A 25,190-nucleotide genomic window follows, 5' to 3' on the forward strand; every position below is an offset into this window, starting at 1 on the left:
CAAGGTCAAAGATAAGTTTAGTAGCTCTAATCAATGGCGTGTTTAGGTTCAGTGACCACAGGGCCTTGTACATCATGCAGCATGTACTATTTACTCTCAGCCTCACATAAATAATAGTGCGAGCCTAATATTGATATCTCTGGAAAGGTTAACTGCTGTGATCAAATACCCATTAAGGCCAATTACATCAACATGGGTAAGCTGTTAGCACCCCCTGCTGACAGAGGACAATGTCTGCACATTAGTAGAAAAAAAAATAATACCAGATCAAACCATTATTAAAACATTTATTACAGATAATATGTCTAAGTTACAGTGTTATTTAACAATGTTGTAAAAATGTAATAAATTCAAAACGTTAGACCACTATCTAAAATTACATTTCATAAGTTGCTTTAATTACAAGATTAAACTACTTTTCGAGTAGTGTGTTAACACAGTGTATTATGGCCTCAGCGAAAAAACACATGCATGCCATACACAGTATATTCTGATTAGTAAATTATTTGTTTTCAGATTTGACTGGTCTTTGTTCTTTTTCAGATGACCAATAACCTGAAAGACAATAAGAAATAAAAGATGATTACTATGAGTTGCTGTATTAGTCTTTATTCAAAATTACATTCCAATTTCATAAAAAAATTATAGATATTGCACATTGTTGTCATACTTTCTGTTATAATACAGAGAACAAAACCATCCATGTTTAAAGTTTGGCAGATTGAAAGGCCATACCCAGGAGCATGGCAAAGTCATTGGGTGCAGTAAGCCATGCGCCACCGTCGGCCACCAGAATGGCTCCTGTCACATAAGAAGAAGCACGGCTGGCCAGGAACAGAGCGCAGTGGGCCATTTCAGTCTTGTTGCCCGCTCGCTGAAGGGGAATAGATTGGAAAGCACCAGCAGATTCACCTCTTGGTCCACCTTGGATGTACACATACATGAGTAATTAATTTAAACAAGTGAATTAAATAAAGCATGGTAACTATACTTACCAAGTCTGCGGTAGCCCTCTGTGCCAGAGATAGGACCAGGAGCTACAGTATTAACTCTGACTCCACTGGGACCCCACTCCACAGCCAGATGTTTTGTCATTGCATCTGTTAAAATGTAGGTAAATACTATTAGTACTTTAGTCAAACCAAAAGTGCAATAAGTTTAAATTGTGTGACACAACCACAACCACATTACCATTTGCAGCCTTGGCAGAGCCAGCATGCACCTGGAGTGCCTGTCCTCTAAAGCCAAGAGTAGCAGAAATGTTGACAATACTGCCCCCATGATCCTTCAGAAAGACTATAGATTAGCAAATAAGAGTGCAAATGGAAATATCTTCCAGCTGTAGAAATCATACTTCTACTACTAATTCAACTTAATCCAGTCCTCACAAATGACACCACTAAGTTAGAGTGTACCTTGAACCACTTCTCGTAAACCACTTTGCTGGTGTTGAATGTGCCCATAGTGTCAATTTCCAGCACAGTTTTGAAGGCATTGAAGGACAGTGATGATGCAGGACAAAGAAAGTTTCCAGCAGCATCTGCAAATATATCGATTCAGTATTGATGCCATGACAATTATGTATGTGGTAAACAGTAACATACTGTTAATGAGGATGTCTATTCGACCAAACTCTTTCAGTGTCTCGTCTACAGCTGCCATGATGCTCTCAGGTTTCCTCACATCAAGACACAGAGGGAGACATCGTCGTCCAGCTGCAGTAGTCAGCTTGTGAGCTGCCTAGAAGGGCACGTACAACATACACATCAACACACAATGTATGTTTATGAATTGTTAAAATAGTGCATTATAATACCTCTTTCAGTTTGTCCAAATTCCGGCTAGCAATAACTGTATCAGAGCCATGTCTAATTAAAACAATAAAGAAACTGAATGTAGTCACTTTAATATATATGAGTGAGATTGTGCAATTACGTTTGTTACATTTTACAGTAGCCTACCTTCCAAACAAATTGCAACTTATAGGACAGGTTCTTCTATTTTTGTAATTATGACTTAGTTTGGTGATAAAGAACCTGTGGTAAATATTTATTATAGTTTTACATCTGTGAAGTGGAACCCCTCCATCCGCGTCATCTAAAGGCGACGTGCCATTGAAAATAAAGAGACAATTTACATGCAACTGGCACAATTTTATGACATTTGAAACGATCATTCCACAAAATAAATGTTATCAGGTAATAGTTACTGTCAATACAGTGGTAAAAGTTGTGGAATTACCCACTACCTACGTTATGTCATATCTGCTGTCCATGTCCAGCCAGGAAATGCCATTATACTGGGGACAACTAGGCAAAATGTTCTTTAAAGTCTGAGATATAATCATGTTCACCTGTCATATGAACCTGTCAAATGCCCTTTAACAAGGGTCATCCATGGAAACAAAGAAGGATTTAACATTTAGAAAAGAAGGATTTAACATTTCCATGTAAAAAAGAGAAACATACAAAGATTAGACAAGATAACAAAGTCTAAAGTACACGGCATGTTGCACTACAACCACCTCATGTTTAGTGTTTTGTACTGGATTATAATTTACTCATTCACATACTCTACTTAACTATCAAACTATTGTTAATAGTTTACCTCATAAATATTTCAGCCATCCTGAGTCCAATTCCAGATCCACCACCAGTGATAAAAGCCACTTGGTCCCTGAAAAATGCATACATATTCACAACAACCCATTTCAGCTTTTATATTACATTTTGAATAATTTGGGTGTAGTTACTTGAGTAGATCAGGACTGTAGATGTGTGTGTAGGAGGTCAGGCAGTCATCTGTGCCGACATCTTCAGGTAGAAGCTCTTTATTTCCCTCCGTGGTTGCCATGCTTCGCTATCTATCTTATTATGAACAAATTCGAGATTATTATATATTTTTTTAACTTTAGCTTGAGCGTTTGTACAAAACTAACGTACGCTATATTATAAGCTTTGCATGGACAGACAGCCACCTTCTTGGTATTTTTGTCAACGCAAGAAATGCATAAAGCGTTTGAGTAAAAAAAGTCTTACCCAAGCCCCAAGTGTATGCAGTTTTTCCACTTTTCGTAAGGAACTGTTGGACTTCAGACGTTTTTTCAATGATCTCTGAGATGTGTCGTGGCATTGTGGGAAATGTAGTCTGGACCAAGACAGGGGCGCGTTCAAGAGCGCAAATCACACTGTTCCCCTGCTGTAGACCTATTGGATAGTTAACATCTGTGTAGTTTTACGCTATTATACCTTTGTACATTTGTATTCTGAACATTGATTTGATGATGTGGGCAACTGGGCATGATATCTTGTAATGTAATACATCTATCTCCCGTGCAGAGGCACCAGTGAGGGTCTTCTCTCTTCTCTTCTCAAATCAGACGTGTGATTGAATCAGAGGTTTCATGTTTCAGAGTTGAGGACAGACAGTCTGCATTAGGATCCATTGATCTGTGCCAATGGGTTTACAACAAGCACTCGGTCTCATTAGAATGAAAGAAGCCCTAAACCAAATAACAACAATGATTGTCGCAAAACGTCTAAAATGTATTATAGTGAGCAATAACTATTGTTTATTAATCATAAAATATCATATTTATGGGTTTCAGCGAGCTATCTGATATTTTGTACTTTCTGGACACTCAAAACATGTTTAGAACTTTTATTACTATGGCAACAGAGCTAGATTTTCATCACCCTTAAATCCATAGTAAAAAACATTTAGGCTACTGTGGGTGTCTGCTGACAGCTGTCTGAGAGCTTTAATCCAGAAATACGACATGAGTGCTTTTTAACTCAATAAGTTAAGTACAGACATGGGGTAACAAGAGAATTGGAGTGCATGTAAAAGTGTGCATTAGAAGGAATAAAACCAATAAAATACCACTTGCTTGTGCACTAGTTGCATACATATTCCACTAATCATTTTTTGTTTCAACTTCCAACAATTATGGTTTACCATTCCACACATTTATCCTACTGAACGTGTCAAATATTTGAATCACTCCAGCTTGTGCTCTTTTGCAGTTAGCTACAGTCTATTACAGAGATTATTTTCAAACTAACAATAGATCATAATAAATCCTTATAAATGAGGGATGTTTTTTATTATAATATAATACATAATATTCTAACATGTTTTGTGAATCTTATGCTGGTATTGACTTCTGTATTTCACTAGTATTCATCCAGAGGGCGCTCTTTGTACGAGAGTTGTATCTTGTCTGCGCACAGTTGAGGAAAAGTAGCAGAGCGTGAATCAATGTAAACATTTGAGCATAAATCTCCCATGCTCCAGAAGTTCAATGCATTTCAATGTATTTCCAGGGCAGATGCCGAGGCAGCTGCAGCAGGGGCAGTCTGTAGACTCGGCTTATGCGTTTCTGCAGCACAGCTCTGGTTTGATCCTTCTGACTCTGGCTGGCTCTGGCAGTCCTCTTTCAGACCCACCAGTCTACTGCTGACTTCCCATAACCTCAAAGCAACCTCATCATCCAGGGCCTGAGGCGCTGGCTCCTTCTCTGTCATCACATCGTAGTATCGTCCAGTCACTCCTTCTATCTCCTCAGACACTGCCAGGAAGAGACTGGGCTGTGCCCCCAGTTCAGGAGTTTTCACCAACAGAGAGAAAAAAGGACCTATGGGAAGAAATAAAACACTTCCATTTTAAATCTAGATGTATTATGTCTCCCAAATGTGTTTCCAATTTGCTGTCATTGTGTCAGTAAAAAGAGGTATGGAGGTCACACTGCAGCAAACATACAGTAACGCTGTTGCAAAAACAAAGCAGGGCACCGCCATTTTTTATTATTATTTTTGGAGCCATTCTGTGTCTATAAACCTTCTGTCCAATCACACTTAACACACATTAAGGTCAGGTGGAGGCATTATCTACAGTCTACAATAGGGATCAGACTGAGTGACCACAACCACCATAAAGTGAGCAGTTGTTTATTAAAAATACAATATTTATTTTAGCAAAATCTTAATAGTTGAGCAATATAGGAATACCTACTAAGCACTGAGCTGGAGAACTGTGATTGGTGGAGACCTGTGTGCCTCCCAAGATCTGTGGCAACAATGCCTGGATGAACAGCATTCACCGTCACTCCTGTGCCTGCAACATCCACACAAAGTACACAGTTACAAATTATATCCAATTGCACAGTCTCCCTCCCACACAGTGCCTACATAAACGGCAGCAGCCACAAGACTTGCCTTGTAATCGCTTGGCCAGCTCTCTGGTGAACAGAACATTGGCAAGCTTACTCTGACAGTACGCCTGCTTTGTATCAAACTTCTTGTTCTCCCAGTTCAAGTCCTCAAAGTCCATCTTGCCAACAATGTGAGCGAGCGAGGTCAGGTTGATCACTCTGCAGGGGGCGGATTCTTTCAACTTATCTAACAGAAGATTTGTCAAGAAGAAGTGGCCTGCGGGGGAATAATAAATGATTATTCCATGAGAAATAGACAGCAATGGAACAAAGCCAAAAAGATTATAATTAAGTACAGCAATACGCATGGTTATTATTATTCATATTTTACCTAGATGATTTACCCCAAACTGCATGTCAAAGCCGTCTTCTGTCTTCCAAGCTGGACATCGCATTACTCCAGCATTGTTTATCAAAATATCAACACGGTTCTCCTCTGCAGGCAAGAGATTTTCTGAATAATTATAACTTAATCTAATTTCACAGTCATTGAGGAGAACTTGGTGCCTGTTTTGCCCAACCTTTTTTAATGCGTTCTGCAAACTGACGGATGGACTTCAGAGAGGCCAAATCAAGCTTACAGGCGTAAACATGAGGATTCAGAGTTTTCCCTCGGATTTCCTTCGCAGCCGCCTCGCACTTCTCCATGTCTCGACAACCCATGATAATGCGACCTCCTGAGGGTACAGAAGGAGTAGAGGCAGTGCTTTATTGACTGCTTAATAACAAATTACATAATGCCCGTGTCCACCAACTCATATCACATTTGCAGGATTTTTCATGCTGCTAGACATGGTTTCCACACCTCTCTTAGCGAGTTCTCGGGCTGTCTCTTTCCCAATGCCCGTGTTGGCTCCTGTTATAACCACAGTCTTGCCATGAATTGTAGCTTTACTCTTACATTTTCCACCTGTCACATGGTTTCTACAGTGAACAGAAAAAAGTTAATACAGTAAGTAAGTTCATGTAAAGAAATCTCATGTATAAGAAAACATATCAATAGGATTTTATTGTTATTACTTTTTATTTGAAGAGCTGTTGCTTATTGGAGTGCAGTTTACAAAAGGAGAACAGAGGCACAATCAAATATAATCAGACTACTCACTTCAGCAATACAGCACAACCAAACGCGGTCCCAAAAACAGAAACGGGTAGAATATATTTGCTCATGACTGGGACAAAAATAAAATAAAAATGTTGAACAGCTTTGGATGTTTCCTTATGTTTACCAAACCAATACAAGGTTACATGCGCATAGTTAGTACGTCATCAACTATTTTGACCAACCACGTAGAATCGCATAGTGAAAAGCATTGTGGGAAATGTAGTTACAAATCCGATGGTTCCTGGTTTACAATATAACTTTTTATGATTTGTTTTATACACACCATTCTATACTTAGTATTTGCATGCGATATGTATTTATTTATGATAGTAAGAATAATATTAATGCTCAAGTAAAGTCAAATACAGATAAAAGAACTACCTTTATAAAATGTTAATTTGCTTCTTTGTATATGGTAGTCATTTTTTTTCGAATATACAGATGAGAAATGTGAAGCCTTTAATCATTTTGCTGTTAAATTGGTATTTAGAGCAAATGCTCCACAGTTGGGACACCAAGTTCTAAAACAGGAATTCAGGGAGAAGACAAATTGCAGAACAGTGTAGAAACAAGGTCAATCTTTATACGAAGGCTGGAAACTTTACCTGACATATTAAAAGTGCAAAACTGGGCCAGACTGAGGGAAGTTCGGAGCAGTGGTTGTTCTTTTATCCGGTTGTGAGGAAGGTGTGAGTTCTGCTCCCCGTTGTGTGCTTGTTTTGATCCTGAGTGGCTTGTGTCTGCAGCTGGTGCTTGCTGGACTTTCATTTTAATGTACTGTATGAAAGGACTGTCCAGACAGATAAAAGCACTCTTCACCCCGCCGGGAGTCCACTTGAAAAGCCTGCACCTGAAGTTTTCCCTGAGAGGCCAGTCTGTTCCACAATCAAACGCTCTGATTTCAACAGACTTGAGCATTCATTATCATTATTATTATGCAATCCAATACATTTGCTATACTTTGCTATAAAAATATCAAACACCTATTCACATGATGACCAATGAGGCAGTGGAGGAGTCTTTGGACTTTACGGATGGGAGGTTTTCAGAGCTGCCACAGATAGTTTGGATGAGTGCACAGATATTGTGACATCATACATTCTGTGAAGACAGCATTATACCATCACACACCAAAGTAACCTTCAATAATGACAATCCCTGGTTCACACTAAAACTGAGGCAGTTAAGGCAGCAGAACGAGGCAGAGCACAGGGCCGGTGATAGAGGCAAGGCAAGTTTACTTGTAGAGCACATTTCATACACAAGGCAATTCAAAGTGCTTAACACGACAGGAAAAAATGCATTCAAATCACAAAGAAATTACAGAAATCACAAAACAGTTTAAGAAATAAAAGAGAAGAGTGCAAAGAAAAATCCTTTCAGTCACATGCACAGCTAAAAAAAACTGCTTTTAGCTTAGATTTGAACATTGTCAGCTGAGTAGAAGCCTGTCTCACATCTTCAGGAAGATTCAGTTCCAGATTTTAGCTGCATAAAACTGAAACGCAGATTCCCCATGTTTAGTCCTGACTCTGGCACCAGCAGGAGGCCGGTCCCTGAGGTCCTCAGAGTCCGAGATGGTTCATATGGCACTAACACATCCGAGATGTACTTTGGTGCCATGGAGAGACTTGTACACAAGCAGAGCTGCTTTAAAGTCTATTCTCTGAGCCACAAGGGCCAGTGCAGAGACCTGAGAACAGGACTAATGTGATGTTACTTCCTGGTTCTAGTCAGGACCTGAGCAGCAGCGTTCTGGATGTACTGCAGCTGTTTTACAGCTCGTTTGGAGAGGCCAGTGAACAGGCCGTTACAGAAGTCTAATCTACTGGAGACAAACACATGGATGAGTCTCTCCAAATATGGGTTAGACACTATATTTTTGATTTTGGCAATGTTTTTTAGATGGTAAAAAGCTGCTGATGTTATTGATTTCATGTGGTTGTTAAAGTTCAAGTCTGAGTCCATTATTACCCCCAGATTTCTAACCCCCCCTCATGAACACTTCTTAAACACTGTCACTTTAACTATAATTTAATCACTCACTGTATTGTTCACTTTCTGCACTACATATGTGAATTCAACAGCAAATCTTATGTTTTTATCTTAAAGCTTGTTATTTTTATCCCATAGCAGATTTAAATTGTTTCGGTTTTTTACTTATATAGGTTGTTTTATCATTGTTCATTAATTTATTTTGCACCAAATCACCAAGACAAGTTCCTATGTTTGTGAATTCTGTTCATTGACTGGCAATAAATCTTTTTTTTTTAGCACTTCTCGTTCTTGATGTTTCAGAGAATTGGGCAGTACAATCCATCCATCTTTTTTTGCTTATCCGGGGCCAGGCCGGGGCAGTATAAGCAGGAACCCCCAGACTCCCTTCACCCCAGACACTTCCTCTGGGGGATCCAGAGGCGTTCCCAGGCCAGCCGAGAGACATAGTTCCTCGTCTGTATGCTCGTCGTTATCATGGGGTCTCGACCTGACTGCAATTTGTCGTCGTCCTCAACTTCAGTGAGCAAATTGTCACATTTGATGGCGTCTGGCATGTTGGAGAGGTCCTGGGTCTTCCCTGGGGAGTACAATCCAATCTAATTCAATCCAATCCAACTTTATTTAGAAAGCACTTTAAAAACACCACACTTGACCAAACCACACACATAAAATAATAAGATATGATAAGACAAGACAACAGCCACCCAAAAGTAACCAACAGTAAAAGTCCAACCCCTCAAACTAGTTAAAAAGAGTTAAGAGAAAAGACAACAATTATGTTTTAAGCAAATATTTCAAAACAGGAAGAGAGTCAGCCAGTCTGATGTTCAGTGAGAGAATTCCAGTCTTGGAGCCAAATTGAAAAAGCCTGTTGACCTCTAAGTTTTCTTTTTGTCTTAGGGACAGCAAGGAGAACCTGAGCCGCTGACCTGACCTGAGAGGGCGAGAGTTGTGTACAGGTAGGTATAACCACACCAGGCCCGCCACACCCAGCATCTTCATCTCCAGGATGATTTGCATAACCAAACAATTTCTGCACAAACTGAATGAAGCTCATCTGTATGCTCGTCGTTATCATGGGGTCTCGACCTGACTGCAATTTGTCGTCCTCCTCAACTTCAGTGAGCAAATTGTCACATTTGATGGCGTCTGGCATGTTGGAGAGGTGTTTTCTTCAGGAATGAATCACAGTTTTCATCATTCAGGGCAGATGGCAGACAGCGTGTGTGGTGTTGTGTGGATTAGCAGTTTGCTGATGACCATGGTGGCGGTGGGGTTATGGTATGGGCAGGCATATGTTATGGACAACAAACCCAGTTGCATTTTATCTATGGCATTTTATAGGCACATAGATTCTGTAATGTACAACTGAGATACTGAGATTCTGAGGCTTATTGATGTGCTGTCATCCATGACCATCCCCTGCAGTTGCAGCATGATAATGCACAGTTCCATGTTGCAAGGATCACACAATTCCTGAAAGCTGAAACCATCCTTGTTCTTGCATGGCCAGCACACTCACTAGAGATGGGCAATACCACTGATTTATTATGTGATCTGATACCAAGGAATATAAGACAAACATAGCCGATACCAATGAGTTTTGTGCTAAAATGCACTGAACTATGATTTATTTATTTTTTACGTTGGCCATTATCATGTTCTATCAACCTCTGCTTGAACTAATATGAACAGTAAATATATGGACAGAAAACCTAAATATGAACAATGTATTACAAAAGTATGAACAACATAAAAAAAAACATGTCTGTCAGTATCGATAATTTGGTATTGATCTGCCCATCACTAACACTCACCAGACATGTAACCCGTTGAGCATGCTTGGGAAGCTTTGGATCAGCGTGCACGACAGCATGTTCCAGTTCCTGTCCATATGTAGCAACATAGCACAGCCATTGAAGAGGAGGGACCAACATTCCACTGGCCACAATTAACAATCTGATTAACTCTATGTGAAGGAGATGGTAGTTTTTCCTTGCTGAGAAGGAGGGTTCAGACACACCGAAACTGCTTTTTCATACTGTAAAGTGAAGCTGGGGAAGATCATCCAAGCGCAGCGAAACAAAGCCCTGCTTTCAGCTGTTTTTTACTTTATAATTAGATGCAGACAGCGCATAGCAATCCTATTGTCACAAGGATCTCCTTTTGCAAGATACTCTTTGAGGAAAAATACTACAGTCTAGTCTAATACCGCATCTCCAATTGAATAAATGCTAGCTAGATAACTTTAATGGCATATAGAACATTTCAGACAAAGGCACTGTTATCTCCATGGAGACAAGCAGATGACCCTTCAGAAAAGTTACGCAGTGCACCTTTAAATCATGGTATTAGAAAAGGCAGTGGAGAGTAAATAATCGGCCTGGGCAGTGGCACAGTCATAGTGTGAACAGTCCGTGCCATAAGCTTTTGAATTATGCAAAGACAGAGCAGCTTGTTCCCTCAAAGCGTGACTCAAAAAAGACGCACTTATTGTAGGTGGAATAAAGTGGTGGCGCTAGGACCCTGCACACGTGAGGGCATTACGTTTTCAGAGGGTGGAGACGACGAACAATGAAGGATCTGACTGGTAAGAGCCAGCAGCAGAGGAACCGGGGCAACATCAGAGACCACCCCCTTTTACCAGCCCAGGTCCCCGCGGACGCGCTGACAAGACGGACGGACCGGACCACCGTGCGCGCGTGAAAGAGCCGAGAGCGGTTGTGAGGCGGGGACGCGGAATCGACGAGGCGATCCGAGCAAAGAAGTGAATGAATGGGTTCGTCTCGTTCCGGCGCGTGTGCGGCTGAAGTGGGTCAGGTGGTGGACCCCTGGAGGAGCGCGAGATAAACAGAGCTCGCTTCCAGAGCAGGAGGAGATGGTGAGCGCGCATGATGCTCAACATCCACGCACCGTGCACTGATTCACATCAAAACCATCCCCGGAGTCACGCTTAAAGAACAATTGCTAATATCGATAGAGGGGACGTTTAAAGACAGCCCACTGTTTTTTTCCCAGAGAGAGAAGACATTTGTGGTTTCACTGGAGCAAACGGAGCAGGGCAGCGCGGCTCTGATCCACTCAGCCCGATGCAGGACCATGGAGGAGACAGACAGGTCGCCAGCAGGTAATACACGTAAATATGTGAGCGGGTTATACGGATATTTTACTTTTAAAATGACCTTCAACGCGCGCGTAAAAAGGTCTTTCAACCAACTTTGCCATATCTTCAACCTCAGGTAATTTGAATAGGCCAACATTTCCATCAAGGTGCATATGTAAATAATGCTGCTATAGTCGGAAAGTCTTTCCTTATTTAGCAAGGCTTTTGCGGCAGCAATGTGGGTTTGTTTGCTTCCCCCAGTCTGCGCCTATTACGTCTAGTACAAGAGATGGATGCGAGGGGAGCGGGGTCATTTCACTTTTATTACCCCTTTTATTCTTGGTCCAAGCCAGACAGGTGATATCTCATCGTTAAAGCTCGTATTCAATAAACTGATGGTTCGGCCATGCAAAGCTCTCTTAAAAGCAAAAATCTGCCTGATTCTGGGCTAGATAATCTGTATATTCTAAGGTTTCATGATTGCGTTTGTATTTTTGTTTTGTATCACAATGCGCAGCCTTTCTTTTGACATAATGAGCAGCCATATGCAACCCAGCATGTATTAGCAGAGGGATTAAAGCAAAAGCATGGCAAAAATATACATTAAAATATATGTAAATACATTTAAAAGCAGTTCGCAAAATTGAATCTGCACTTTTTAATAGGCTTCAGATGTTTATTAGGAATCTAGAACCAATAGGGACACTTAGAGGACATACAACAATGGTGTGCTCTAGTTGCTCCTGCTCTTTTGAAGGTATAGAGGCCAAAAATATGCATGAATAATTATAATTCATTAAGAGGTGTGTTTGTTTATGACATGACAAAAGCACTTAGATGTGCAATTAACCCACAATCCATCCATCCATCCATTTTCTACCGCTTGTTCCCTTTCGGGGTCGCGGGTGACTGGAGCCTATCCCAGTGACTTCGGGCCTTAGGCGATTTACCCACAAATCAAGAGGAATTCAGAAGCTGTCAAGATTGCTTTTGTTTTGATGCAGCATTTACCTTTTGGCTTTCCGGTCATAGAAAATCACCACCTTTAGTGTTGTGGATTGGTATTCTGACCTACTCTTTTAACCAGGCTGGAGACATGCCCGATGACAAAGTTTATGTATTCTGTTTTAATTGCATGTGGCGACTATTCCCCATTGTGTATAATTAACTAACAATCAAGTGAAGGACATGCACAGGCTAATGAGGAGGAAGCACTGTTCCCATGAACCTCACTTTCTGAGCTCATCAACAGTCCAATTTGCCAGTGTACGTATTTGACATCAAAGAGACAGTCCACACTTCTGGCACATTTTACTCCAGTCTCATTGGATTTCTCTCCCCTCCCGTTCCTCTCTCATCACATAAAGCAGAGAAACTTGAGGCGGTTGATGATGAAGTGCGGGAGCGAGGTACAATATGTTCCCCGGATGGATTATGATGGAGATATTTTAGCATTGGATGTTTCCTCAGGATGAGATTATGATTAGAGGACTGGGGGAGGTGCTGCTGATGGTGATTGTTATGAGGCGTTTACAGTCAGATGCTTGGAAGATCCTAATCGGTTAACCTAATCCCACATTTGATGGTGCTGTTTGTTTTGGTGGATCGTTGTGCTCTCTGCACCAAATCAAGAAAGGATTATAATCAGTGCAATAAGACACAGGAAAAGAGCAGTAGGAAATATGCAAACTGCTGTGAAACCATTTGATGATGATCATAATTATCGCAGAGTCGTCCACAGGTTGCCTTTTCGCAGGATCAGCTCTGGGGAAAAAAGGGGTTTACGCAGATAAAATTGGGATCAAAGTTGTACATGTACAAACGTTATTATCATGTGATTAATAGAATGTCTTAAATACATCTATAATAATAATAATAATAATAATAATAATAATAATAATAATAATAATAATAATAATAATAATAATAATAATAATAATAATAATAATAATAATAATTAGGCCCGAGCGCCACAAGCTGGCGAGAGGCCTATTAATCTCGTAAGGCCGTGCGAAGCACGGCTGCGAAAGTGCGCACGAAATCGAGCGCGAAGCGCTCGCCCACTTCCAAACACTCACTAACGCACTCCTTCACTCATGCACGCCCCGTGCATACTAATTAGTAGTAGGAAAATGGAACATTACCGTTGTAAACGGGCGAAGCCCGTGCAAAAGTGCGCACTAAACGAGCACTTTACATTGAGATGACGACCGCGAAGCGGTCGTCATCCCCATATAAAGCACTCATTTGCGCTAAGTAGCTCACGAATACGTTCCCCATCTCTTGCATGTTCCGTGCATATAAGCATGTAATGCAAAAATTGAACATTATTACTGTATAGAGGGCCAAAAACACAAAGTGGGCGGAGCCCACTTAAAATTAACGAAAGTACCCGTCAGTGACCAGGGACCCACACCATGAGGTAGGAAAGCGCGAGCGCTTTCCGAAAATGTATAGTTTATGATATTTGAAAAATGGGAAACATTGTTTTCGCATCGGAATATTATTCTTTCTTCTTCTTCTCGGGACCAACCCCCCTATTTTTCACCCAGTGAACATTGACGAAAAGTCACAAAAATGTTCACACCTCTAAAAATCGTGCCTCTCTACATTCTGGCTATTTCCCTTTTCTAAAATAAAAAAAAATTGGCGTGTCAGCGCCCCCAAATGTACCAAAAATGCATTGAGAGATGGGAAATGACCCAAAAAAAATCTGATCGTAGAATCATGAAATTTGGCGCAGAGGTAGATGGTGACAAGAGAAGTAAAAAATATTACTACGGCAACGCCGTCCGCCCAACCAAATGTCGGCCATATTGCTTCAAAAATGGCTAAACATGACTTCGGAGTTTTTCCAAACGTCGTACTTTTACGAACTCCTCCCAGGGCGTTGGCCCTAAAAAGCTGAAATTTGGTGAAAATGCTACTGAGGAGTGGGACATCAAAAGTTATCCAAATTACATTGATACCTCTCACGGTCTCTGTGCGGCGAAGCCGCAAACTGTAGCTAGAATTTCAGAAATCTCCCATATTTAAAATTTCTGCCGTTTGCGCAGATAAAGTCAGAATTGCGTCAAATTAGAATCAGTTGTTAAGCTCTTTGCCCTAAACCTACTTGAAGTGAAATAAATTTATTTGGCGCCACAGCGCCCCCTACAGATTTTATATGGAGGTTAAATGTTTAGTTTTGCGAAATTATATGAAATTTGACACACAACTCAATTTTAGCATCCCCATCAAAAAAGTCAATGAGACCCATGTCATAATTGTTATGGCGTTGCCGTAACGATGACCGAAACCTTTCATGTTATTCCAATGGGGAAATCGCCAGAACATGTTTACACTTTATACTTTCAACAACTCCTCCCAGGGCGTCAGCCCTATTAACCTGAAATTTGGTGAGACTCATCTTCAGGACCATCAAAAGTTATCCACATTTTCATTCAAAGAGTCACGGTGTCTGTGCGGCAAAGCCGCACATTTTGCCAAGAATTCAAAATAAAATAGCTTTTTGATGGTAAAACAAAGGGGAGAAGATGTGACAGCGTCACAGATTCAGCAGTAGGCGTAATAAAAGGACAATTGGGGCGCGTTAGCGCCCCCTCCTCTTGTGGCGTGGCGGCGGTGTGGCGGCGGCGTGGCGAGGGCCGATCATTGCCGCTTGCGGCTATATTTATTATTATTATTATTATTATTATTAGTAGTATTAGTATTAGTATTATGAAAAAAATAATAATAATAAAACTGACATTATTAGAACCGGAAAACCGCTAAACAAATTGGTTAAGTATTGTAGACTTTGTTATCCCCACAGAGAAATCATCTGTCCAGCTGGGAAGCTTGGTCAGGATTAACCTACAGTATGAGTATATGCTTTTGGATTGATGGGGGAAACATGCTGTATACTTTCAATGTAATACTTATTTTAAGATTCATCCAGCTTCAATGGTCCAGTAAATACAGTAAATAGTCACTCTTAATTCTCCCCCACCACGCTGTGTGCTTCCCATACTTTGCATCTGTTTGTTCTTGCTGTTCCAGTCTGTAAAAACAGTCCCCAGAATTCTCGTTGGATGTATAAACAGAGAGAGTTTTGGGTCATCACTGCAGGAGCCGTTGCTCCCGACAATATCTTCAGTAACTCTGGTCGGTGGTCCCTTTTGTAGTCTGTGGATGGAGGTATAGAGACTGGATGTGATGAGAGAGGAAGAGTACTGGGGGGCTGGTTAAACATTACAGGCCCCAGTATGAGTCTATAACAGAGTGGATGGAGACTGCGGCTGCAGGTTCACCCATCACAGCACAGCGGTCAGCACACTGTCTCCTCAAGGTGATCTACTTTTTACATTTAGAACACTGTGTCCCTACTCCAAACCAGTAAGATCTGTTTTATTTTGGGTAGCACCATAAGATGAGCACATTAGTCACATTTCTGTCACTGTTTTTTGCCTTGACCTGGAGGCAGCACACGCTGGGCATTTTGACAATAAATTGGACGCAGGAGATCAGTCTTCAGCCTGTAATGACTAGGGCTGCCCAGAGCACCGCGACTAGTCCATTAGTGAAGGAGGAGGGAGCGGTAGAGATGCGCAGCAGCTTCAGCAATTTATTTATTTCTTTCATTAGTCCCTTGTTTACATTTTTAGGAGAGTCAGGAAACGAGGACGGGGAACACTGTGCTATGCCCCAGTGTGCAATAACATCATCATTTCCACATTTACGGCCCTTTTACAACAGCAGTTAGTCTCCATTTACTGATTATTAAAGTAGACAACCCCTTTGAGAATTGTTATCCTAATATTCCTGACAACAATTAATTTTGTTTTTGTCATTTTTGTGATGAAAATATTAGTGTTGGCCTCATAAAGTGAATAGATGAGAAGCAATTTGACTGGACCTTTGCTAAATCAATAACAAATGTCTTATATTGTCTTGTTATTAAATATGCTAATAGTTTTTCGGTGGAGTTAGTAAGTCCCAAAGTCGTAAGTCCCATATTAACCTTTTCAAAAAATATATTTTGAACAGTGAAAGAAAAAAATGTAATCTGATATGGGAACAAACAATTAACCTATTAGTTTTTCCTACTCAGGCTACGAGGATTCACTAGTGGTACAACATGTAATAAAATATCTTGCATTGTTTTAGGCTGTTTAGTTTAGTTTAGCAACGCCTGAAATTAACCAGCAATTAATGATAAAATAAATAAATGTCAAAAACTGCGTGGGAGACTGCAGTGCCTCTCCTAAATAGTTTGCCCTGATTTGCAGGCTTTAAATTGTGTCACGCAGCAGTATTCCCGTTACATCCCTTGAGTCCTTTGTCCTTTTTGTTTGGCCCCAAGATGTGATCATCTCCTCCTTCAGATCGCCACATCTCAGCTCTTAAAAATATCTTCAAGTGGGTGCAGTAAAGCTGATCTTAAGGTTATTTTCAAGTTTAATGGTGAAGAAGTTTGGGGACTTTTAATACACCTCTAATCCTAAAGTTATGAGGTCCACCCACTCCAGCGGTGACATTACAGAAACTAGAAAGTGCCAAGTGGGCTTGAGTTTGAAAACTTTGTACCAACGATTAAAAAGAAAAATTCTGGATTCATGGCCACCATGTTTGTAGAAAAGGAGCAGAGTGCATCGTGGGAGGAGACGAGATTCACAGCTGCACACAATGGCCCTTTGACACTGAAATTCAAATTATACACCAGGCCTCTTCATGACCCTGCAGTACTTCAGCCTTCACACATTAGGACATCAGCTCATATACAAACTGCTGTAATATTTTATATAATTTGGAATGTGTTTATAAATGATTCTTGTATGAAAATGTTTGCGCACAGTATTGGTAATTGGTTCCATATAGGGGTAGGTGAGACGCAAATGTGTGACAAAAGAAAACATTTTATACCATGAAATACTGAATTATTAGCATCTACTTGAGCGTTTGATGTAATTCCTGAGCACCATCACCTGCGCAAGTGACTGAATGTGGCAATTCTTTTCAACATTGGGTATAGCATTCCTACTACTACATTATGCTAATAAGATAATTTAAAATGTTTTAAATGTCTTTCACTTATATCAGCCTAATAGCTACTTTTGTCAAATAAATCTCTGCATCCCTCATTCATTTAAGACTCTTAATGTGATTTCTACAAGGAAATGCAGATCTACAATCTTCAGTATCCGGAAAGTGCCTAATGTAATTTGTATTTGTGTATTTCAGGGGTTATAAACTGCCCTTGCTTGTTCAAATGTTTATTGAACAAACCTGGAGTGTACACTCTGGAGTCTGGATGATGATCAGCTTTTGTGTTGACTCACTGCCGGCTGCCTTCAGTATGAGTGGGCTCCAATATTCATAGTCCGTTTATATAACCATCTCCGGGTTTCTGATAAGATGAAGGAGAAAGAACAAGTGTGATATGGTACATTTTTGGAAGGAAAGACTTCCTGTCAAGCCAAGAACACAGGATAGCACATGGTTGCATCTTATTTTTAGCTTTCTCTGTCTGGTAACTGTACTTGTGATGATTACAAAGTTTAGTAAAACAAAACCTGCAGTGTTGTGAGCATGTATCAATCAGACAATCAGATGTGCTATTAGTGTCACCAGTTTTAAGTTGCTCTAAACTATTGTGTTTAAGAATGGTAAAGTCAGAGTTTAATTTAGAGTGTATATACTTATACTTAGCCAAATCAAATACTCATTTACAGTGAGGTGAGGTTACAGAGGTGAACCCATGGTGTTTGCCGAATGTCTCTAAACTCTATCTCTTCAATTGACACTACAGCATGCATAGAAGCCTTACGGACCAAATAATAATAATAATAATAAAATTGAGAGTTAAATCTTATACCGTATTTTCCGGAGTATAAGTCGCACCAGCCAAAAAATGTATAATAGAGAAGAAAAAAACACATATAAGTTGTATGAAATGCAGTTGCAAGTGTGAAAATAAGAAATAATCTCACATATAAGTCGCTCCATAGTATAAGTATATAAGTATAAATATAAGTATAAGTTGCACCCCGGCCAAAACTATGAAAAAAGGTGCGACTTAAGGTCCGGAAAATACGGTATTTTAGTTCAGGACATGGCTGAGGTGCAAGAACCAAATCATCCTGAAAAGTAATAAAGAAATGAGATCATAATCTTTGTATGATGCATGAAAGAAGTCATCAGTGTGTGTGTGTGTGTGAACTGATCAGATGATTCAGACAATGGAGAAAATCATTAGTCTGATTCACTCCATTTAATCAACAGTCAATGTTGTGCTACGATATAATTGTTATTGTTATTCATCGTTTACTGAATGTTTCCCATTTCTCATACATTTCTGGTGTCATTTGCAGATCTGATGCCGTCCAAGTTTCTAATTAAAGCAGCTATAATTTTCTTACAGTTTTATAATTTGATGTTTGTTCAGCACCGTCACAAAAAATAGAAGTTGATTTGTTTGAATGACTATCCCTAATAAATGTAAAGGTAAAAAAGGTTAGTTTACTCCTGATGACTAAAACTGAATTTTCGTCTACAAAACAAAAACAGGACAGGCTCTCGCCCCAAGCCATCGTGAAACGGCAGAATGTCATAGGGAATATTTGAAGCGAATTGGTCAAAGCGTCTCATCAGCGGAAGAAGCCGAGAAATCAAACTATTGTTAAATCCAGTTAGAAAAAAGCACAAACTTCTTCCCCATTTCTCAAATACACAAAGAACGTCTATTTTTCAAAAGCTAAATAGTAACAGCAGCTTTTACAATATATTTGTAATGGGGAAAACTAATTCTGCTCAACTACATGAAAAAGATGTAGTACAGCCTCTTTAAGTAGAATATGATAAGGTTTTCTTCTATAGATTACAGGAGAAAGAGTAATGTACACACCAAAAAAACAAACTTTCTTGAGGCGCAAATGCAGGTACAGATGAAATGCACTAAAAATTCAAACAAAGCATTGCACTCTCAGATCAATCAGGTCAATTATTTATGTTAGAGAATGATAAACCTTTTTTTCCCACTGATTGACAGAAAAAAAAATCGGACGAAGGTAATGAGGCCGAAACATTATCTAATAAAAATGAATACAAATATTGAGATTAATGTTGCTCCTGGGGCTCCTGTCCAGGCCGTACTGTCAGATGACGCACAGTCATATGAAGGAAGTGGAAATCCCTGGGTAAGAACTGTTCTTCCGACCTGGAAAGAGCTAAAATGCTTAAACTTGTTGTCTTATAATTAAAGCACCTAAACACGCAGATCTGAGATTTATTGTCTGGATAACAAAAGGTATAAAAGAAAAGCATATGAGAAGCTTGATATGTTGAAAGAATCCTTTGGCTTTAAGAAAAAGGACTTTCATTACAAATAAGGAGTTATTATAATCAAGAAATTAAACAAAGCAATGGGCATTATAACCCTCTGACTGAAATATAATATAATAAATCAGAACTTTCAAGGGGAATAATATCTACATTACATACATGCATTAATAATTTGGACCTCCAATTTACTCCACTATAAAATATATTGAAATTAAATGGGAAAGTGAGGATCATTTTGTTTTGACTGACGAAGAAGGGAAAAATATACGTCTCAATGGAGAACCACATAGTCACATGTCTGGCCGTGTTGTATTCGCTCTTGTTCTGTGTTCTATGTTTTTTCTTGTTTTATGTTTTAAAAAAAAGGGGGGGGGGGAAGACATCTGCAACATGGGCGTGTGGTGCGTCTGTTAAAAACCACCCCATGCCTGACATATATATTGTGCACATGAGTAAATGGGTCTAATAATAGTTTTGAATCATACAGCTGCGGCGCATGCTTCTCTTGGCTGCCAGTCCTCTCCAGCTGTTTCCATATATTAGTCGTTCCACCTGTTCGCATTGATTTTCCATCCCAGACCGCCTCAAGTGCAGTCAGGAGTCCAGCCTTCAGAACAGCCGTGGCTCAGAGCTGCCCAGAGTGATCTAGAGGGACAACAGGAAGTGCACTGAATTTACTGAAAGAGCTGGCCCTTACCGGAATTGATTGTATGGAAATGAAGACCTGATATAGCCTTCCAGATTTATGCCCTCTTTGGGAAGCACAAAGGAAAATACATTATGCCAAAGGATAGCGCGAATCAGTTAGAAGTGTAAATAAATCTTGACCATATATTCTCCTAAAATGCCACTGATCGGCTATAACCTCACGTCCTATCTATTATTCTTAGTGTTAGTGTTTATCGTAAAAAAGCAAACAAAACTACTGGTAATAGCCCTGACCCCTCACCAAAATTGCCAGAATTATGAATGTGTTGTTTCTAATAAAACACGTTTAAGTGTTGTTGTTTACCTAATATTATGAAAAATACCCTAATCTCACAACACAGTACAGTTATAGTAATCATTTGTTCGTGAAATTGAGCACATTATTATAGTTCTCTCCAGTTTTATCATGCAGCTACAACAAAACAATGTCTTATTTTGTCTTTGTGATATGGTCGGTACTTATCACATACATATATACATAGATACAGTACATTGGTGTTGTCACAATACTAAGATTTTAAACTTGATAGACTTGAAACTACTCTTTTACCCATACCTGTGTGTTGTCGTTCTTGAGTAGTAACCCCTCTGTTTCTCTGCATTGTAATCTATTCTTTACCAAACAGGATTTGTTTCTTCCCAATCCCTGGCTGACCTAGGTTGCAACAGCCACAATGATAACAAACAAAACAATAAACACTGTTATTTTTGTAGACAATAGTAAAGTATATAAGATAAAGCTCAAAATCAAAACTGACTTGTTTATGTGATCTTTTCAGTATTGATATGCGTTCAAATCTAGTTTCAATACAAGATTTATTTTGTAATGATTATTCCAATTTTGACCCTACTATACATACATACTTACATACATACATATTGACACACATGTATTAGGAATCTCTTGTTGTATTTGAATCTCTTGTTGTATTTGATTGACGTTGATTGTTCTTGTTTGAATAAAACTCACTAAACACACCTTTTTTATTTTCTTTCCAGTCTGCCCCATGGAGTAAAGGCGAGCCTGTCCCTCTCGCCGACTGGACCAGGGCGGGTTTGCAGCGCAGGCACCTCCCCTCCCTCTAAAGGGGGCTACTGTGACAGAGTCCCAGTGGAGGATATGCAAGCCCTGACCCTCACCTCTCTGTCCACAGCAGATGTAGCGAAACAGTACGAACACATCCGAGAGCTGGGCAAGGGAACCTACGGGAAGGTGGACCTGGTGGCGCACAGGGCACAAGGTATCATGGTTTTGGTTTCTGTGTTACTTGAGAGAAACACAAGAGTTGGCTGTGAATTTGGGAGGAGAATTATACAAACTTGTCATATTTCTCTAGCTAATAGCATTGAGGAAGCCGTTGAATAGCAGATGACTTAATATTGAGTTGAGAGAGAGTTTTAGCATGCTTCATTTTCATGTGTTTGAATGAATAATGCAGCAGAATAAATAGAGCAGCAGTTAAAAAGATGAATGTGTAGAAAAACGCCCAAGGGTTCACTTCAAAGTTCACTTTCTTTTCTTGAATGAAAAAAATGAAATCTATATTTTAAAGGGAAATACCCATTCACAGTTTTTTTCCTACAGTATATGAAGCAACAGACAGAATTCCTTCCAAGACTTAGCCTTTCATAAATGGGAGATTGCTGTGTCTGAACAAATGTTTTACAATTGTATTTGTATTTTGTTTTTCACAGGCACTAAAATAGCACTGAAGTTTGTGACTAAGAATAAGACAAAGTTGAAGAGTTTCCTGCGAGAGTACAGTCTGACGGGCTCGCTCGGCTCCAGCCCTTTCATCATCAAAGTCTTGGACGTGCTTTTTGAGACCGAGGACTGCTACGTATTTGGCCAAGAATATGCACCCGCTGGGGACCTTTTCGATATCATCCCCCCACAGGTAAAGGCATCATACAGCTGTCATCAGCCATCATACAGAGCCAAGCCGCTCCAATCAGTGGCCATGTGGAGCGCAGGACTTTTAACAAGCCCTCTCGGGAAACAAACCTTGGTCTGTCCCGCTTTTCTTTTGGCGCTGAATTCTTGCTTAGTTTTAGTGCTTTTCTGCTTGAAGTGCTGAGCTTCAAGGCTCTTCTAATGACTCATTAAAAATGGCTGCAGTATTCACAGCTGCTTTTTTTTTTCATTTTCCTTCTCCAGAGTGAATAACTTTCACCCTATACTTTATTTCAGCTTTTAATATAGCCATTTCTTCAGCTATTCATCTTGACTTTATTGTAAGTGTTTTGGCTGTGAGGCTCTATTCTTGCTCACCTCCTGCTGTCACCTCACACAGTGTTCTTTATTTAGCTCTTCAATGGTTCCTCTCCTACTCTTTTTCAGGTGGGATTGCCGGAGGACATGGTGAAGCGCTGCATGCAGCAGCTGGGCCTGGCCCTGGACTTTATGCATGGTAAAAGCCTGGTTCATCGAGATGTCAAACCTGAGAATGTGCTGCTCTTTGACCGAGAGTGTCGGCGGATAAAGCTGGCAGACTTTGGCATGACGAGGCGTGTGGGTTGCAGAGTGAAACGTGTGAGTGGGACCATCCCGTACACGGCCCCTGAGGTGTGCAGAGCCAGTCGAACAGAGGGTTTCTTAGTGACCACCAGTCTGGACGTGTGGGCATTTGGTGTGCTGGTGTTTTGTATGCTGACAGGTAACTTTCCCTGGGAGGCAGCGCTACCCACCGATGCCTTCTATGAAGAGTTTAGGCGCTGGCAGAAGGCAGGATGTCCTTTGGGAACATACCCATCACAGTGGCGCCGCTTCACTGATGACGCTTTACGCATGTTCCAAAGGCTGTTAGCTGCCGACCCAGAAAAACGCTGTGGAGTCAAAGACGTCTTCTGCTTTGTCAAGTACGAACTGGTGAGTGAACTGAGACGCAGGGCCTCCTGTCGGGCCAAGAGAGGAGAAAGGTCTAGCTCTGGGGTGTGCACAGGCAGCTGTACTTCCACATCCACCACCTCCACATTAAGGTCTTCACACAGACACGCCGAGCCCTCTACTCCTCCAGGCACCACATGTCTGAGGCCCACTCCGCTCAAGCGCTCTGTCCTCTCTGATCCTCTTTCGCCCAGAGAGGACACTGGGCAGCACCAGTCTCCAGGACGAGATAAGAACAAAAGCCAGATGGTCATGGCGACTGCCATAGAGATTTGTGTGTGACTGCTTGATCTTAGCTGCGGACACCAAATGTCTTCTGGCAGAGATAATAAGCCCGTGAAGAATGGTTAATGAACAGCGCAGAGGCTGGGTACTTTACCCATGAAAGATAAGCTCAGGATCACATCTCCGGCAGTGGCAAATGGACACCATCCATCAGGACTCGGACAGCTCATCACGGCTCTCTTCTTTCAGACTTTGATTTGTGACCAAAGACTGCTTCCTGAGCTGAGAAGCCATGCAAGCTTTCTCTGCATCAAACATGTGTGTCCTGCAAACATACACTGTGGTGGTGCTAATGAATCTAGAATTAGATCCTGATGATGTATTCCTGACTGTAATCTCCTTCTGTGTTTTCTTTAGCATATCTTAGAAGAGAAGCAGCCCTTTGAGAGGCGACTCATATAGCGCCTGTGACTGGAGGGTTATCGCTAGAATTGTGTCTCACCTCCTCTAAACTTCCAATACTTATAGGTCAAGAGGTTTTTGAGATATTCGGTAACTTAGAGTCGAAGAAAACTTTAATGTAGCAGTTTTATATGTTTTGTACTGTAGATGTCTAGACTGGGTGTAGGCATCACCTCAGGACTCATTATTTTCTTTATTTGTAGAGTAATATTAACTAATGATTCCTTTCAACCGCTCTCAATGAGATTAATTTTCTGTGTAACACAATAGACTACAGGGATTATTACTGTACATTTTCTGAATGAACAATGAGCTGAGAAGAAGTTTGTTTTTCTACCTGCTCTATGTGTGTGTATGTGTGTGTTATCAAAAGCTGAAAAGCACAAGACTTTTGTACAAAAATTACATGTACATTTTCTTGTAAATATTCACCATAATATCAGGTAGTCTAACTACATTATGTAGCTGTAATTATTTTCTACCGAGATTAAAGAAAATGGGATGTTAATGGTACTGTCAGCACTGGGCAATGCATTGTATGTAGCAAAAACTGAATGTAGTATATTAAAATACAAATGTATCAATGTAACCATTTAACTTTAAACTATGTTAAACATAGTAACAGCTGCTGTTATTTGATTTTTTTTTTAAATGCCATTTTTTATCTCGGCATGAGACACAATGGTGATTAAAACAAAACCTCAAGCTTGGCAAACAATGTATTTGGCTAGAAATGTATTTGCAGCATGGATTACCCCTCTGCCTGCCTCTGATTTGATACAATATTTGGTCCACAACTAAATGTATCCCAGGTGTTCTGTCCTGGCTAGTAACCTCTGTGTGAACCACTGTAAACATTGATCTGGGCCATCATTAGTTACACAGTTTCAGCCCAATTATCAAAGTCTGAGTAAATACATCATCACTCTGTTCCCCTCTGAGCACTTGTCACCAGTGTCTCTCCTTCTCTGTGAGTGCCGGCTGGCTTTCACTTCCTTCAGTCTGGGACACCTCGTATGACAGCCCATCATATCAGTCTCTATAGTGATTCACTGTCCTGTTTTTTTCTCTCTCTCCAAGTGTAAATGAAACAACCACACACCTCTTCTCTTCCTCACTCACTTGTGATCAGTCTTGTTTTGTGCGTTTCCGTTTTTTCAAGTCAAAT

General features: G+C 40.4%; 3 protein-coding genes across 4 annotated transcripts; 1 reads left to right on the forward strand and 2 right to left on the reverse strand.

The window, feature by feature from the left end:
- Window positions 1–270: 270 nt before the first annotated feature.
- On the reverse strand, window positions 271–3,080 carry decr2 (2,4-dienoyl CoA reductase 2, peroxisomal). The gene is made up of 9 exons (XM_072456494.1): window positions 2,753–3,080; window positions 2,608–2,676; window positions 1,817–1,868; window positions 1,605–1,740; window positions 1,416–1,540; window positions 1,192–1,285; window positions 996–1,100; window positions 736–924; window positions 271–555 (listed from the first exon to the last, which is right to left on the reverse strand). The coding sequence occupies exons 1-9, from the start codon at window positions 2,851–2,853 to the stop codon at window positions 503–505; spliced, it is 924 nt and encodes a 307-aa protein (XP_072312595.1). The 5' UTR covers window positions 2,854–3,080; the 3' UTR covers window positions 271–502.
- A 1,057-nt stretch (window positions 3,081–4,137) lies between these two features.
- On the reverse strand, window positions 4,138–6,426 carry LOC140368643 (retinol dehydrogenase 13-like). Of its 2 annotated transcripts, none has more exons than XM_072455637.1 (7): window positions 6,318–6,426; window positions 6,018–6,136; window positions 5,734–5,889; window positions 5,544–5,648; window positions 5,217–5,429; window positions 5,014–5,115; window positions 4,138–4,636 (listed from the first exon to the last, which is right to left on the reverse strand). In XM_072455637.1, exons 1-7 carry the CDS (start codon window positions 6,380–6,382, stop codon window positions 4,311–4,313), a joined length of 1,086 nt encoding a protein of 361 aa, XP_072311738.1. In that variant the 5' UTR covers window positions 6,383–6,426; the 3' UTR covers window positions 4,138–4,310. The 2 variants fall into 2 exon arrangements, with proteins under 2 accessions (XP_072311738.1, XP_072311739.1); XM_072455638.1 differs by having other exon boundaries at window positions 5,014–5,106; window positions 5,208–5,429.
- A 4,580-nt stretch (window positions 6,427–11,006) lies between these two features.
- sbk1 (SH3 domain binding kinase 1) lies at window positions 11,007–24,664 on the forward strand. The gene is made up of 4 exons (XM_072455636.1): window positions 11,007–11,442; window positions 21,448–21,689; window positions 22,144–22,346; window positions 22,790–24,664. The coding sequence occupies exons 1-4, from the start codon at window positions 11,405–11,407 to the stop codon at window positions 23,615–23,617; spliced, it is 1,311 nt and encodes a 436-aa protein (XP_072311737.1). The 5' UTR covers window positions 11,007–11,404; the 3' UTR covers window positions 23,618–24,664.
- The last annotated feature ends 526 nt before the right edge of the window (window positions 24,665–25,190 follow it).

The sequence above is a fragment of the Eucyclogobius newberryi genome, unplaced genomic scaffold, assembly GCF_026437365.1.
Source record: "Eucyclogobius newberryi isolate DKJ021-1_F unplaced genomic scaffold, fEucNew1.0.hap1 SCAF_20, whole genome shotgun sequence".
Classification (NCBI taxonomy): domain Eukaryota; kingdom Metazoa; phylum Chordata; class Actinopteri; order Gobiiformes; family Gobiidae; genus Eucyclogobius; species Eucyclogobius newberryi.